The sequence below is a fragment of the Peromyscus leucopus genome, chromosome 1 (assembly GCF_004664715.2).
Source record: "Peromyscus leucopus breed LL Stock chromosome 1, UCI_PerLeu_2.1, whole genome shotgun sequence".
Taxonomy (NCBI): Eukaryota; Metazoa; Chordata; class Mammalia; order Rodentia; family Cricetidae; genus Peromyscus; species Peromyscus leucopus.
Window position 1 is genome coordinate 185,888,582 of NC_051063.1, and position 16,874 is coordinate 185,905,455.

The 16,874-nt window shown below is 41.6% G+C and overlaps 1 protein-coding gene across 1 annotated transcript; it reads right to left on the bottom strand.

The window, feature by feature from the left end:
* Positions 1-1,878: 1,878 nt before the first annotated feature.
* LOC114688522 (leukocyte immunoglobulin-like receptor subfamily A member 6) lies at positions 1,879-16,321 on the bottom strand. Its single transcript, XM_037202200.1, is given in 10 exon segments — positions 1,879-2,444; positions 11,699-12,001; positions 12,237-12,442; positions 12,444-12,531; positions 13,775-14,074; positions 14,217-14,501; positions 14,801-15,103; positions 15,391-15,675; positions 15,855-15,893; positions 16,048-16,321. Coding segments are annotated over 10 exon segments (1,968 nt in total). The 5' UTR covers positions 16,082-16,321; the 3' UTR covers positions 1,879-2,319.
* Between the last annotated feature and the right edge of the window lie 553 nt (positions 16,322-16,874).

Genomic DNA, 16,874 nt, shown 5'->3' on the forward strand with positions numbered 1-16,874 from the left:
TGGCTAGGATAAAAGGATGGATTCTTGGGCCTACTTTTAAAGAGAAACCTGTTTAAAATGTTTTACATTGGTATAGATTTTAGTTTATTGATACAAATTTAAAGTTAATTTTGTTATATTGTATGTATATTGCTTAAGTTATTATGTTTGTACAGCTCAATTAAATTGTAATGGATAATTAAGAAATACAGATTATTAGTCTTCTATGATATTCAAACTTATAGTCATGTTAAATTTTCTAGGTATACATAGATATAATTCAATTAAGTAGGTAATCTTCAAATACTTGAAAGACCTACAGAATATAGCATTTGAAATGTTTTAAAAACTTAGAATTTCTGGACAGTGAGACATGTCTGTTCCTGGCAGCACTGATTTACTTCAAAGAGAAAGATGAGCATCAAAGACACTCCATATGGAGCTTATCTTCTTCTTGGCAAAAATAGCCATTTGGGCAAGAAACTGTTCTTTCCTGAACTGCTTGACAAAATATTATATCAACTAGACATGCAGGACCCATAGGAATGTGCCCAATGAAATTTGTAAGACAAGATGTTCCTTCAGGTTCATGCTTCACAGAAAAAAACTGTCAAAATTCTACAAGACACAGAGAAAAAATTACAGAAAGACTATGCCTGTGGGCTGAAGATGGATACCCCAACATTGCAGAGGTACTTTGGATGACGGTCCAGACAGACAGCTGTCTCGGTCAGTCTATATTTTTGGAAGTTGCTTACAATATAATTGTTGCTTACAATAAGTAAAATTCCTGTTTACTTAGATAATGTTGTATCCTTCTGAGGTCTTTGATGTAGTTGAAGACTAGATAGTTATAATTATGGTTTTCTTTGGTTATGATAAAAGATAAATTAGATATGAAACTTTAGACTCACAAATATAGGGTAGAAAAAATATTTTCTTTAATTTTGCCAAATATAAATAGACTAGATATTGTAACGGTAATTCTTGCTAGATAACTATTTTATTATATATAATTTTACTAAAAGTTAAACCTTTCTTTTTGATTAGACAGAAATGGGGAAATGTTATGAGATAATGATCTTGAACACTGATCTAATAAAACACTGACTCGCCAGGCAGTAAGTATAGGTGGGGCGAGCAGCCTAGTAGAATGCTGAGAAGAAGGAAAGAGTCAGGAGTCCCAAGCAAGACACAGAGGAAACAAGATGACAAGGCAGAACTGAGAAAAGTTACCAAGCCACATGACTAACATAGATAAGAATTACAGATTAATTTAAGTGTAAAGAGCTAGTCAGTAATAAGCCTGAGCTAATGGCCAGGGAATTACAAATAACATAAACCTCTGTGTGTTTGGGTCTGAGCAGCTGCAGAACCAGGCAAGACACAGGAAAACTTTCAAATACAATCTCATATGTAGGGATCAGTTTCAGTTTAAAGGTCACATTGTACCCATCCCTAGGAGGAGAGCTGTCAGTAGCCCATGCAGATATTACTCAAAGATATTATCTCCATCAATAGTTCTACTGATTGATGATGAAAATTCCAAACTCAAGCTTTGCTTTCCCCTTCAATTCATATCATTTCACTTTATATTTCTATAACTTGACAGTTGACACTGTATCATTAAAAAAGAATATGATTAAATTAGCTGATAATTTTTGGAAGATGATAAGTCCAGTATCAGTCATCTTCAACTGCTCATCATTTGATGAGGATGCTATTTGCTAAGTGAAAGAATGATAGAGGACCAAAAAAAGAGAAAACCTGGTACAGAAATGAAAGATGTCATTGTGGGAATTGAATTGTGTGCTAATATAATCCAGTAAGAATTCATCAGGGTCCCTGGGAGATATAGAGTAACTTACGAGACTGATAACCACATTTATATGAATTTATTGATTTAGGTGTGATGTTACAGATCTCTTCAGGACAGATAGTCTCATAATACACAATGTGGTATGTGGTGATGTATAATAAAGGAAAATATCACATGAGACTGAGGAAAAGCAAAATATATACAGAGGTGGGAATGTAAACCTCATTGGTGACACTAGATGTTACCTTACATCATGGACTTAAAATAGAGGAATGGAAAATCTTCAAAAGTGCACAACAAAGTACAGGGTAAGAGTCTTAATGTGGTGGTAGAAGAGCTGATTACCCCAATATTTAGGTCTTTTCCTGCAACCAAAACACATTATCTTGCCGGATAGTTTATCACAAGTAATTCACAAAATTAAGCACTGAATTTTCTCTTTAAAAGCACTTGAGATCCTCAAAATGATTTCCAAGACTTGATCACCAGACTAGGCATACTCTGGTATCTCCTCTATACTTCTATAATGAATTCTGGGTCCTTCTCTGGCTGCGGCAAGCCTCAAACAGCAAAATCCCAAGAGCTGTGAGGATCAAGGCAGATATACCCATCCGGATGAGGTTCTCCACTGTGTGATCCTGGGAGACTGCAGATTGTGAACAAACAAGTCAGGACAAACCAAAGCCACCATAAAATTTCCACTCTCAACAGCTCCCTCCTCAGTATTCAACTTGATCTTCTCTATCCATGCCCAAATCAGAATTTTTCTTACTCACCTATCATGGCTTCTATTGAGAGCCACTGGTAGCAAAATTCCATCAGAGTACACAGCAATGACAACTAGAGTTCAGAAGGTCAACCTATCAGAACTAAGGGTTCTGTTAGAGGAAACCATCACACAAGGCATTATGGAATTACTGCCTATTGAATGAACTGGCTGTCTCTTTCTGTAAACTTCTTGTGCAGTAACAGATATGAGTCTTTGCATTTACCATGCATCCCCATGTAATATGTACATGTAATCTCACGATTGCATCTCAATCTTGGGTACAACTCTCCCTACACACTGGGGTAATTGGACAACTGTTCCTAGCTATGTTTATTCTTCATTAACATTTATCTGGCCGGGCCATTCTCTGGACAAAAGTATTTCAGCAAAGATACCCTTTTCCAAGGACAATACTGCACATAGATAAACAATAGCTCATCTCACTCACAGAGAAAAGAACCGCTAACAATTCAATCCTCAACCCCTTACCTTCACCCCGGGTCATTTACACAAGACCATAACTTAAGAGATTTACTGTTCACATTCTTGGGATGATGTTTAAGCTATTTGCCAGTTACTGAGTTAAGGTAGTTACTTCCTGCTGACCCCAGGATATTGCCTACAAGGCCAGACAGGTGATAGGTGTCAAGCTTCCTTCTTGTGCAAATTAAGTTTTGTTTCCTCCTCAGCCAGGTGCTATCCTTAGATTTTCTCCTTGGCAATTACTCTGAGTGAAAGTGCTTTTACTAACCAAATACTACATGCTCTGACATAGGTTGCTTAGCCACCTAGCCTATGTCCCCCTCCCTATCAGAAAGCAGCTGCAGCTGGGATGAGTGGGAAAAGTGGCACCAAAGACAGTTTACTTTCTTGTGACTTATTGACCCTAACATTCTAACTAGCCATTTCTAAATTACAGTTTGAGCACATAAATTCACTAATTGTTCTTAGCCTTTAGTTGACCCTACCAGAGAACTTTCCTTTAGTCACTCCCCTTTTGGGTTGTAATTGGAAGCTGAAAATTAATTGCTTTATGTGTGGATCCTTATCACCTCTCTCTGAGACCCTGAAAACTTCAAGCCTCACATCGCTTTACCAAAGAATTACTGTGTGGGCATATATACTGGTTCTCTGAGAGCACTGGGAGGATTTATGGAGAAGAACAAAGATGAGGACGGAAATGAAAGAACTAGGTAGAATGATGAGACAACACCAGGAGGGACTGAGAGGAGGAGGGAAAGAGAGCTAAGTGAGAGAGCAGGAAAGAAACTGTACAGATAAATCACCATAGAAGAATAAAATGAATAGTCTAAAGAACTCAGTGTGCTTAGATTCATTAAATATTCCTCAGTTTAGAGTCCTCAGCTGGTTGGTAGACTCTTCCATGGACCCTGGGAGCAAACAATATAGGCTGGAACTACTGTTGCTTGCGTTAGGCTTCTGTCAAATTTTGTGGCTGGGTGGTAGTCTCAGTCATTCCTAAGAAGCAAAGACATATTGGATGTGTGAAGCACTCAAAAGTACTGATTCTTTTGTGCAGTTTTATCTTCTTTTTCCTGGAAATTTACATTATTCTCATCACATAACTTCAGGAAGATCTGAAATGAATGATTTCTGTGCTGTGACAGGCTTCCTTGTGGTCTTTGGCTTTGTATCTTCAACCTGACTATGCTCTGAATTCAGTACTTGTGGCCATGGCTCTTATTTGTAACACTCCAGAGAAATCAGATGGAAAAAATATGGTTTCTCAGTTTAGAATGAAGTAGCCTTACTGTGCTCCCAGATCAATCTGAAGTATAGAGTCCTGGAAGCTAATTCCCCTGGAGATTTGTTTGGACTGATTCACCAGCTGAGAACCCAAGATCCATCCACAAAGCTGTGTTCTCAGTGATCCATGACATCTGGTGCAAAAAAATAATGATGTCAACATGCAGATGATTGTAAAGAGATCCATATCTGTCACCACACACAAAGCGCAAGTCCAAGTGGATCAAAGACCTCAACATAAATCCAGTTACTCTAAACCTGATAGAAGAGAAAGTAGGAAGTAGTCTGCAATGAATTGGCACAGGAGATAACTTCCTGAATATAACACCAATAGCACAAGCACTGAGAGCAACAATAAATGGGACCTCCTGAAACTGATATGTAGCTTTTGTAGAGCAAAGGACACGGACAATAAGACCAAATGACAGCCTACAGAATGGGTAAAGATCTTCACCAACCCCACATCTGACAGAGGGCTGATCTCTAAAATATATAAAGAACTCAAAAAGCTAGACATCAAAATACTGACTGAACAATCCAATTTAAAAAAAAAATGGTTTACAGAGCTTAACAGTGAATTCTCAAGAGAAGAGTCTCAAATGGCTGAAAGGCATTTAAGGAATTGTTCAACATCCTTAGTCATCAGGGAAATGCAAATCAAAACAACTCTGAGATACCATCTTACACAGTCAGAATGGCTAAGATCAAACACTCCTCCACTGTTGATGGGAATGCAAACTTGTACAGCCACTCTGGAAATCACTATGGCGGTTTCTCAGAAAATTGGGAATAAGTCTTCCTCAAGACCCATTTATACCACTCTTGGGCATATATTCAAGGAATGCTCAATCTTACCACAAAGACACATGCTCAAATATGTTTATATCAGCATTATTCATAATAGCAAGAACCTGGAAACAACCTAAATACCCTTCAACTGAAGAATGGATAAAGAAAATATGGCTCATATACACAATGAAGTACTACTGAGCTGTAAAAAAAAATGACATGAAATTTGCAGGCAAATGGATGGATCTAGAAAATGTCATCTTGAGTGAGGTAACAAGACTCAGAAGGACAAACATAGTATGTACTCACTCATAAGTGGATACTAAATATGAGGGAAGGCATGGCCAGACTGTAACCCACAACTCCAGAGAGGCTAGCTAACAGGAAAAGACCCTAGGAGGGATACATAGATGACTCTACGAAGAGAAGTGAATGAGATCCACATGAGTGGACTGGGTGTTGGCAGGTGGCAGAGGGCAAGGAATGGGGGATGAGAACATAGAGAAATGGGAGAGTCAAGCTGGAACAAGGACAGAGTGGGAGGGTAGGGTGGAAGATACCATGATAGATGAGGACATCACAGGTATACGAAGAGGCAGGGTGCTGGGGAGTCTCTCAGGAATCCACAAGATTGACTTCACCTTGGTCTGCTGGCAGTGGTCCAGAGGGTGCCTGGACCAGTTTACTCTGGTGACCAGCCTAGCAAATAACCTAGCTGTCATCATAGATCCTCTCTCCATTGACTGATGGAGGCAGATACAGAAATCCATGGCCAGGAATCCATTCCCAGGCTGAGCTCTGGGAATCCAATTGATGAGAGAGAAGAGATACTGCAAGTGAGGGACGTTGAGATCATGATGGGAGGATGTGCTGAGATGACCAGCCACACTAGTGGAAGCCCATGAACTGTGGATTGGTGGCCGTGGAGCCCCCATGGGACTGGACGAGGCCCTCTGGATATGGAAGATGGGTTTTTGGCTTGAACTGTTTGGGGAGCCCCAGGCAGGAGGATTGGGATCTGGTCCTGGTCTACAGGCAGGGTTCTGGAATCTGGTGCCTTTGGTGTGACACCTTGAACAGCTTTGGTGCAGTGGGAAGGTGAGAGGGGGCTTGGACCTGCCTAGGCTCAGTGTGCTGGGCTCTGCTGACTCCCCATGGGAGACCTCGATTGGGGGGATGTGGGGATACGGGGTGGCTTGGGAAAGAGGGCTGGAGGGTGGGAGAAAGGAGGAGGGGTGATCTGTGGATAGTATGTCGAGTGAGTAGAACATTTCTTAATAAAGAAAAATTTAGAAAAAGTAATGACAATCTGGGGTTCTCTCTCTGAATTCACCCCTGCTAGATCCCATAATGCTTCTGTTTAAATCTTTCCCTAATTATTAACCTGTTAGTTTAATGGAAGCAGATATGTTCTAATAAAGAGTTAACCTAAGACTGGCTCCACCTGTACTGATTGGAAGAAGAAATGAGTATCTCAAATCTTGCCTGGATAGTCACACTTGATAGACTCTTGGCCCTCAGGGAAACATCCCATGCCCCTTCCCCACCCATCGAAGCACAACTAAGTAATCAGCAGCACCCAGTGATTCTACAACAGCAAGAGTTGAGCAACCCAATGCAGATGAAGCAAAAGAAAATTACCTTAAAAATAACATTATGAATATGATGCAGGCCCCTAAAGAGGGAATAAAAAAACTTCCTTAAAGAAATGTAGGAAAAAGACAAACAAAAAACTGGCAAACAATGAATAAGTCCGTTAAGGATAACCAAGAAAAAATAATCACACATGTGTAGAAAACAGTTCAAGACCTGAACATTGAGATAAAAGCAATAAAGAAAACACAAACTAAGGGAATTCAGGAAGTGAAAGTCTGGGTAAATGAACAGAAACTATAGATGCAAGCAATCCAACAGAATAAAAGAGATGGAAGGAAGAATCTCATGTTGAAGACACAATAGAAGAAATAGATTCATCAGACAAACAAAATGTTAAATCGTGTAAATTCTTAACAAAAGTCGTCCAGGAAATCTGGGACATCGAGAGAAGATCAAACCTAAGAATAATAGGGATGGAAGAAGAATAATTCCAGCTTAAAGGCACAAAAATTATATTCAACAAAATCATAGAAGAAATATTTCCCGACTTAAAGAAGGAAATGCCTATGAAGGTACAAGTGAGTTACAGAACACCAAATAGACTATACTAAAAATAAAGTCCCCTCACCACATAATAATCAAAACACAAAACATAAAGAATAAAAAAGAATTTTAAAAGCTTCAAAGGAAAAAGCCCACATAACATATAAACACAGACCTATCAGAATTACACATGATTTCTCAATGGAAACTAGGAAAGCCAGAAGGTCCTGGACAGATGTTTCACAGACACTAAGGGACCACGAATGCCAGCCCAGAATACTATATCCTGCAAATCTTTCAATTACTATTGACTGAGAAAACAAAATATTCCATGACCAAACCAGATTTAAACAATACGTATCCACAAATCCAGCCCTATGGGAAGTACAAGAAGGAAAACACCAAACCAAGAAAGTTAGCTGCACCCACAAAAACACAGGCCATACATAGCCTCAGACAAGCAAATCCCAAAGAAGGGAAACACAAACACACTGCTGGCACCACCAACAAAACCAAAAATAACAGGAATTAACAATCAAGGTCATTAATGTCTCTTAATATCAGTAGACTCAGTTTGCCTATAAAAAGTCATACGCTAACAGAATGGGTAGAAAAACAGGATCCATCATTCTGCTGCACACAAGAAACATACCTCGTGCTCAAAGACAGACATCACCACAGAATAAATTCCTGGGAAAAGATTTCTCCAATCAAATAGACCCAAGAAACAAGCTGGTGTAGCTATCCTAATATCTAAAAGAAGACTTCTAAGTAAAATTAATCAAAAGAAATGGAGAAGGAGATGTAATATTCATCACAGGAAAAATCCATCAAGATGAAATCTCAATTCTGAACATTTATGCCCCAAACAGAAAGGCACTAACATTTGTAAAAGAAACATTACTGAAGCTTAAATCACACATTAAACCCTACATACTAATAGTGGGAGACTTCAACACCTCAGTCTCACCAATGGAGAGGTCTGCCAGACTGAAATTTAATAGAGAAATATGGGAACTAACAGATGTTATGACTCAAATGGACCTAACAGACATCTATAGATGCTAGATGTAGAGCAAATGGTAGCCAGACTGCAACGCACAGCTCCTGGGAGGTTAGTTAGTAAAGAGGTCTGTAGGAATGACACAGTCACTGCCCAGTGATGGAAATGGATGTGATCTACATGAGCAGACTAGGGCGGAGAGGGGGTAATGAAGGGCAAGAGTCAGAGGAAAGAGAGCTTAGGTTCTAGCTGGATCAGGAACAGAGTGGAAGATCAAGGAAAGCAATACCATGATAAATGAAGACACCATGCCAATAGAAATAAACAGAGTGCTAGGTTATATTGCCCAGGAATCCACAATTATGATTCCACAATAAACTACTGGCAATGGTCAAGAGTTCCATTCCCTCCAGTCATTCAATTCCCCACACAGACACATCTACTCTGCTTCAGATTCACTACCCTTGCCCCGGAAAAGAGCAGTCCACTGAAGGGCATTAAGTGAACATGGCACAATATGATACTATGTGCCTGAGCTGACCTACTCTGGGAATCAGAAGACTGAATACCTTAACTGTCATCATAGAATCCTCATCCAGTGACTGATGGAAGCAGATGCAGAGATCCACGACTGGGTCCCAGGCAGAGCTCTAGGAGTCCAATTGACAAGAGAGAGGAGGGATTCTATGAGCAAGAGAAATCAAGACCATGATAGGAAAAACTACAGAGACAACTAGCCAAATGATTCCCCATGGGAGATATTGCTTTGGAGGAGGTGGGAATGGGGGGTAGATTGGGGGAAAGGCTGGGGAGTATGAGGAGGGAGGACAGGAGAATCTGTGACTGATATGTTGTATGAATGGAAAATGTCTTAATTAAAATAAATAAATAAATAAATAAAAATAAATAAATAAATAAATAGATAAATAAATAAATAAATAATAAGATATATATTAATAGCTGGAGGCCCTTACTTAGCACCTTCAGGACTAGAAGGGACCCTTATAACTCATTACATATATGTTAAAAATATTTCAAGAGTTGAAAAAGTCTATACAATACAGGATATTACACATGTTTCCAATAACATTTTGTGTTCAGATTCTGCAGAAGTGTTTCTAAGTTAATCTGTCCCAGTCTGGGCTTTCAGTGAGGCTGATGCCCTGAGCCCCTGCTTGGATAGCCCACAGTGGGACCCACTGCCCACTGAGACCCAGGCTTCCCACACCCTACTCACCCCCTTCCTGACTTTCTTCTGGTGCCTGAGTGTGAGGAGGAAGAGCAGTAGGAAGTTAGCCACAGAAACCCCCATCACAGGAGATATCTTTCCAGTGCTATGAGCCAGGGGACATCATGAATGAGGAATTGTGAATGATAATCTACTATGTGAAAATGAAAAACAATCAGAGTCTGCATGGAGCTGCACTAGGTCCCCTGCATATACATTATGGTTGTTGGTTTGGTGTTTGTGGTGATTTCGGACAGTAGTGATGAAAGTGTATCTGACACATTTGCCTGCCTTTAGGATGCTCTTCTTTCTATTGGGTGACCTCAACCAACCTTGATGTGACTGTCTATGTCTGATGTTATGGTATCATATTGTGCCATGTTCAATTGATGCCCCTCAGTGGCCTGCACTTTTCTGGAGCAGGGGTAGTGAATCTGAAGCAGAGTGGACATGAATGAGTGGAAGGAGGGGAAGCTGCAATTAGAATGCACTATATGAATGAACAATAGATAGATGATAAATAGATAGATAGATAGATAGATGGATAGATAGATAGATAGATAGAAAGATAGATAATAGATAGATAGACAGACAGAGTGATAGATAGACAGATAGATATATATAGAGAGAGATAGAGGTAGGTAGATAGATAGAAAAATAGATAGAAATGTCGATAGATAGATGGATAGATAGATAGATAGATGATAGATAGATAGATAGATAGATAGATAGATAGATAGATATAGATTGATAGAGGTGGGTAGATAGGTAAATAGATTGATAGAAAGGTAGATAGAGAGATAGATAGAGGTAGGTAGATAGATAGGTAAATAGATAGAAAGGTAGATAGATAAATAAATAGATAGATAGATAGATAGATAGATAGATGGAAAGAAAGATATAGATAGATAGATAGATAGATAGATAGATAGATAGATAGATAGAAAGATATAGATGATAGATAGATAGATAGATAGATAGATAGATAGATAGATAGATAGATAGATAGATAGATAGAAAACCTACTGTGTGAGTACCTCATGTTGGGTCTTTGTATTTGCTGTATCTCATTCTCATAGCCATGCAACACATGACCATCTCTGAATACTTTCATTCAGTTTTCCTGCCCTAGATCAGCCTGAAGGATGGTGCATAGCTGAGGACTGAGTCCAGGATATCTGTCCTCCCACTTTGTTCCATATACTGGAGTTAAACCTCATTAACAGGAAGGAAAGATCCTGAATGTCCTGTCCTAGCCCTGTACCACACCCCAACACAATGTCTTCAACACAGTTTTAGATGGGGCAGAACCACTGTGGAACAGAGTTCTAGAATCTTTCTCTAAAAGTATGTGAAACAGATGAGATCATCATTAAAAGGAACTTAATGTCTTTGCCAGGGCTTCTCCATTTACACGTGGAGAAACTAAGGACCTCACAAGACAGAGGGTAGTACATGTCAACCTCTCCAGACAAGAATGTACCAACCACATAACTAGTTTTGTCCCTGCTCGACCCACCCTGCAATAGAGTTCTTGCTTAGACGTCTGCTTCAGATACAATAGGGATGAAGAGCTGTTTTTCATGGCCTGACACACTTGGAGGGTGAAACTGAGGGGAATTGACACCTCCTCTCATTTTATGTGTTTCAGCCTAGGACAGATCAACAGGACCACTCTTCATCAGGATGCAGCTAATGCAACCTAGCTTCTGAGCCTCTGGGTTTCTGGAGACCATGTTGGGGTCTCTGCTTCACACCTAGTAGCTTGGTCATCAGGCAAGCTGATAAAGGAATGTAGACTCTAGGGACAGACAGTCTGTACACACTCAGGGTGAAACAACTTCCCTAGACAAGAAAATCTAAAACCTCTATGGAAATGGATTTTTGGACTCTAGGAGACTGTGGGAAATTTGTTGGGGGAATGATGTGTGGAAGCCTGCACTAACTATCTCATATCTTCTCAGTCTTATGTCTACACTGCAGCCTCTTCAGAACCTCCCAGCTTCTTACCTGGAATATCCTAGGTTCCCAAGAAGAGAGTGAGATGGTCATTGAGAAATCTCAGTTCACTTCTAAATCTCTGCATATGAGACCCTCTTTTCATAACCCTCCCTTTGATAAAGACACTCCTATCCTAGCCACAAGTTTCCAAGGTCAATTATCCTGAGTAACCCTCTAAGCTAACAAAAGTCAGGATCACCTCACCTGAGACTATGATCTCGATGGGGACACTGGAATATGACAACAGGTAAGGGGATGAGCTGTTAGAACCAAAGCATATGTAAGAACCCCCAACGGCTGAGGTCACAGCACTCATGGAGAATTCTGCCTCATATTGTAGATCTTGAGACACTGATCTTTGTTGCATGTAGGGATGGGCTGCACCTTCTTTGAGCAGGAAGAAAGTGTCCACTGGGACTGATGATTTACACAACAGGGTCACATTCTCTCCTGAGGACACAGTAGTGCCTGGATGCACTGAGATATTGGGTGTGACAGGGAGGTATCCTAAAGACAAAAAAAAAAAAATAAAGTGACTGAAGGACTACGGTCATTGCTTTAAGCAAACCCCCCTCTTTCAGAATCTAGTCTCTATATTCTAAAAGACAGTCCTTTCTTCACTCTCTTTTTCTTAGACCTATTCATCCTTGACATGCTCACCATCATCTTGATGAATCCCAGGTCTCCACCCAACTGAGTCTGTACCAAGATGGGTCCATACTAAATGCACTACATTGCTCACCTGTGATCATGATGTCTAGAGGGTCACTGGGGGATGACCACTCAGAGGAGAAGCTCTGTGCACCAAGGGATCTGTATAGACCACCAATGGAGAAATTCACTGAGGCTAAGGTGAAGGTGGCTTGAAAATGTCCAGCCTGGGGCTGGTGAACATAAACTTGAGTGAGGTCACCTCCCCCCTCTTTGAACAGAGCAAATCTGTCATAACATCTCAGAGGAACACTTGAGTGTCAGGTTCTCTCCAGGGGCCAGGACAGGGACTTTTGGGGTCATCAAAGTGGGCTTCCTTGACAGCCCTGGAAGAAATAGAGTCAGGAAGTCATCCACCTGACTCTTGTTACATTCAATACCCCATCCTACTTTGAAAGTGCCATGGCCTTTTCTACTCTGGGTCTTAGGAATCAAGAGTTCCCTTCAGGCATCATGGCCTCAATCCTACCTTGAGGCAGCTGCAATAATGAAAAAGAGTTTTCAGTGTCACTTGGTTGCAGCAATGTGGAGACTTTCTCACCTGAGACGTGTATCTCCAGAAGGTTACTGGCCTCTGACCACACATGTGATATTTGTATAGTTTCCATAACATCAGAAGGGCCCATGTGTGCTGGATGTCACAAGGATCAGAGGAAACAGCCTGGGACTGTCCAGTGTGTAATAACTGTGCCTTTTGGGACCTGGAGAACTTCAGATCTGCACCAGTCAAAATGAACCCATTGTATCATTCGGATGAGATACACTGAAGGGTCACATTCCCTCCTGAGGTCACCACAGGGCTGGGCACAGCTGACAGAGTAGGTTTGCCATGGTAAACACCCAGGAGAGGAGCAGGCAGTGTGTCAAGTGAAACACAGCCAACACTGACTCCAGCAGATGGGCTATGGAAGCACACTTATGGAAGACTATTTCCTGTGGACAGAGGCAAAGACTCTGACACTTAGTGTCCTGTCACCTGTCACCACCAGCTCCAGGGAGTCACTGCGCTCGGTCCACCCTGTAGATTTGTAAGAGTAACAGTGATATTGCCCTGTATGATGCTTTTCCATGGATGCTATGGAGAACATGACCTTTTTGCCAGGACCTTTTGGAGTTTGATGGAACCAGGAGGCTCTACTTCCTTCTTTATACAGGAAATATATTTGGGTTTCCTTGGTTCCCTCACACCAGATGGTCACAGGATTCCCTGTGCTGATGACAGAGCCTGGCTCAGCCCAGAGGGTGGGTTTCTTGAGGTTTACTTTAAGAAAGTAGGTGGGAAAGAGGTGGGACTTTGAGCAGTTTCACAGTAAGAGTCAAACATGCTAATAATCATGAAATGTTCTCCTAAATAGCAAAATGACCAGTAATGTCATGGGAAGACTCAGTCATGAGCCTCACAAGATCTCATGTCACTATGCCCTCCCCTCAGTCAGTACAGTGACTCCCACAGTCTGCATGCTATATCAATTATCTCAGGAGCCCTGGGTGCTCAGACATATCAAACATTATGGTCTTGACCTGTGTCACTTGCAACATGATTCCACAGAGAGTCTGAGGCTTCCTCACCTGAGACCAGGAGCTCCAGGACGTCACTCCCTTCTGACCACACCTGAGAGTTATTTGTGTAATAGCCATAGCATCTGAACCTCCACCTCTGGCTAGAGGTCACTGGACCCACTGGAAACTCAGCCAGGAACATCCCAGTGTATGTGTATCTTGAGCTCTGAGGGATGGAGAACTTCTGACCATTCTTAGTTAAAATGAACCAGTCATATCTCTGACTTGAGGTACAAGAGAGGGTCACAGACCCTCTTAAGTTAACAACAGGATTTTGCATGGCTGACAGGGTGGGTTTGTTGTAGACTCCTAGAAGAAACACATATGGAAAATTAAAGAGGATCACAAAGCCTGAATTGTCTACCATGGCTGTCCTTTGATGGGAGGTACTGTTAGTGCAGTCTTTTCTTGAGAGTGATATCTGGGCTTAAGATTTCTGGTGTCTTCTCACCTGTCACCACCAGCTCTAAGGGGTCACTGCGCTGTGACCATCCCGCAGAGGTGTAGGTGTAACAGTGATACCGGCCTGCCTGCACTTGTGTCACAGATGGAATGGTGAGTTTTGCCTTATTGTTATAGAGTATTCGGGCCTGTTGGTCCCAGGGTCCCGGGCTTCCCTCTTTATATATCACATACATTTGGGCTCTCAGGGTTGCCTGACACCAGATGGTAACAGGACTCCTTGAGGTGATCACAGAAGCAGGATGAACCCAGATGGTGGGTTTGTGAAGGGTCCCTGCAAAGAAGTAGGGGGGAAAAGGAGCATCTGTTAGGAGAATATCACAGAGAAGGTCACCTTTGCAGGGACATGTAATCTGATCTGCAATACCAAAAGGACACGTAAAGACTCTGGATCTTAGGTTCAATTGTTACTATCAGTCCTGGTTTCCACACCTCAAGTCTAGCCGTATCACACATTTTATGACATTGGGTTCAGTAGTCTTGGCTCTCATTCACCCACCACATACCAGGTCATTTCCTGAGATTATGTGTCAGTTGTAATGTCCATCAAAGGGAAGTCCTGCATTTCCTTACCTGAGACCAGAAGCTCTAAGACAGGACTGGGAACTGACCACATCTGGGAGCTGCTCAAGTAATACCCATAGCATGTGAACCTCCACCTCTGGTTTGGGGTCACAGGACCCACTGTGAACAGGGCTCCAAATAGCTCAGGGTGTATATTCTGTGAGGGCAAAGCTGGGGAGAACTTCTCATCTTCCTTCATTAGAATAAACCTGTCAAATGGATGATGTGACACACATTGAAGGGTCACATTTTCTCCTGCAGTCACCACTGGGCTGGGAAGAGCTGACAGGCTCACATTGCTCTGGTGAACTCCTAAGAGAGAATAGGGCAAGAAATATACATGAATGTGTAGTGTGTATAAACAGACCTTCAGATCAACTCAACCTAACGACAGTTCCGAAATCCACTTCATGACAACTATCAGTCCACAACTAAGGCGTTTATTTATTAATTTTAATAATATTTGTTTTATCCTCATATGCACATATGACCCTCATAGGAAGCATTTTCCCCTCTTTGCATATTTAAAAAGGGGAAACTACTGTGAATATACTTCTTTCCTCAAGGCAGATGCTGGGGTTATAGAGGGGTCCTCTCACCTGTCACCACCAGCTCCAGGTAGTCACTGTGTTCTCTTTTGCCATTGGGGCTTTTATATTCACACCTATATTGGCCTGCATTGATCCATTCAATTGATGAGATAGAGAATTTGGCCATGTTATTGGTTTCTATTAGGGTTGTTGGTACCAAGCAATCTGGACTTCCTTTTTTGCAGAGACGGTATTCCTTGGCCTCTAAGGGTCCTTGACACAAGAATATCACTTGGTTTCCAGTCATTACCACATTTCTTGAAAGTGCTGGGAGTATAGGTTTAGAGAAGACCCCTGCAAGGAAAATGACAATTGTTTCCCCAGAACTCCCTCTCAGATATGAGCTCTCAGACCCAGGACATTCTCAGGCACACCCAGCATCAGCCCACACCTGTTGTTCTCCATCTGCTCTGTTCAGTTTTCTGTGGTCCCCACAAATTATGTTCAATCTGGGACAACTTGAAGACACTCACCTGCCAATGCCGGGATCCAGAGGACCAGATGACTCAGTGCTGCAAAAGAGATACCTGTGTTTGCACTGAAATATGAGAAAGCCCTCAACTTCCAGACATCTAAGCTGCTGAGATTTCCTGAGGGCACAAGGCATGGCTGTGGGATGGATTCCCTCTCAGACAAGAATTCTCCCTCCCCATCTTGGCATCTCACCAACACACAGCAGGGATGTGAGAAAAGTTGTCATGGCATCTTCCAATTGCCACAAGTTTGCAGAGAGTTGGTCCCTTTGCCAAATGGAAATAAACAAAGTTTATGGGTTATGAAGGCTGTCTTCTCCTTCATGTCATGAAGATGTAAAAATAGTATCCCTTGAGGAAGAGGAACTCCTCTTCTCAGACACATGATGCTTCTTTCGCCACTGTTGTGGTGGGTTGGGCTACAGAATATGTGGCTTCTGCCTCTTTCTGGTCCTTTAGATTTTGTGTTTGTTTCTGAGACAGAATCTCTTGAATCTCATGCAGTTTTCAGTCTTCTTCCTCTTATCTCTCAGCTTCATGTGGACTGGGATTACAAATGCAAATCTGATTGTGGTCTCTTCTTAAAGGTCATGTCCGTTTTAAACATTCAATTCTGCCTGAATGCTCCCAGTGACCGTGCACCAAGATATAACATAAAATGAACCTGGTGACATTCCGATGCTGCCCCCTCACCTGAGGGTGCACAGAGCTGGTCTTTTTCTCTCAGAGGTTCTTCTTGGTTTTCCTTGACTCCAACAGCCAGACCAAACTCATGGATGTTTTCCCATCCAGCCCTAAAGATCCTTTGTGAATGTTGTGTGAACTTCTCGAGAAACATGAACAATGCCTACTCATCCCAACTGTGACAGAAACAGGCAAGTCTCTGAAAAATTTTAACTGATGAATCAAAAAGTTTTATTAGGGTTCCTTAGAAGCATGTGGTCAAATGTCTTTGTTCTTGTGTTTTGTTTCTGTTTGTGCGTTGAGAAAGGATAACAGTGTAGTTCTGACTGTCCCAAA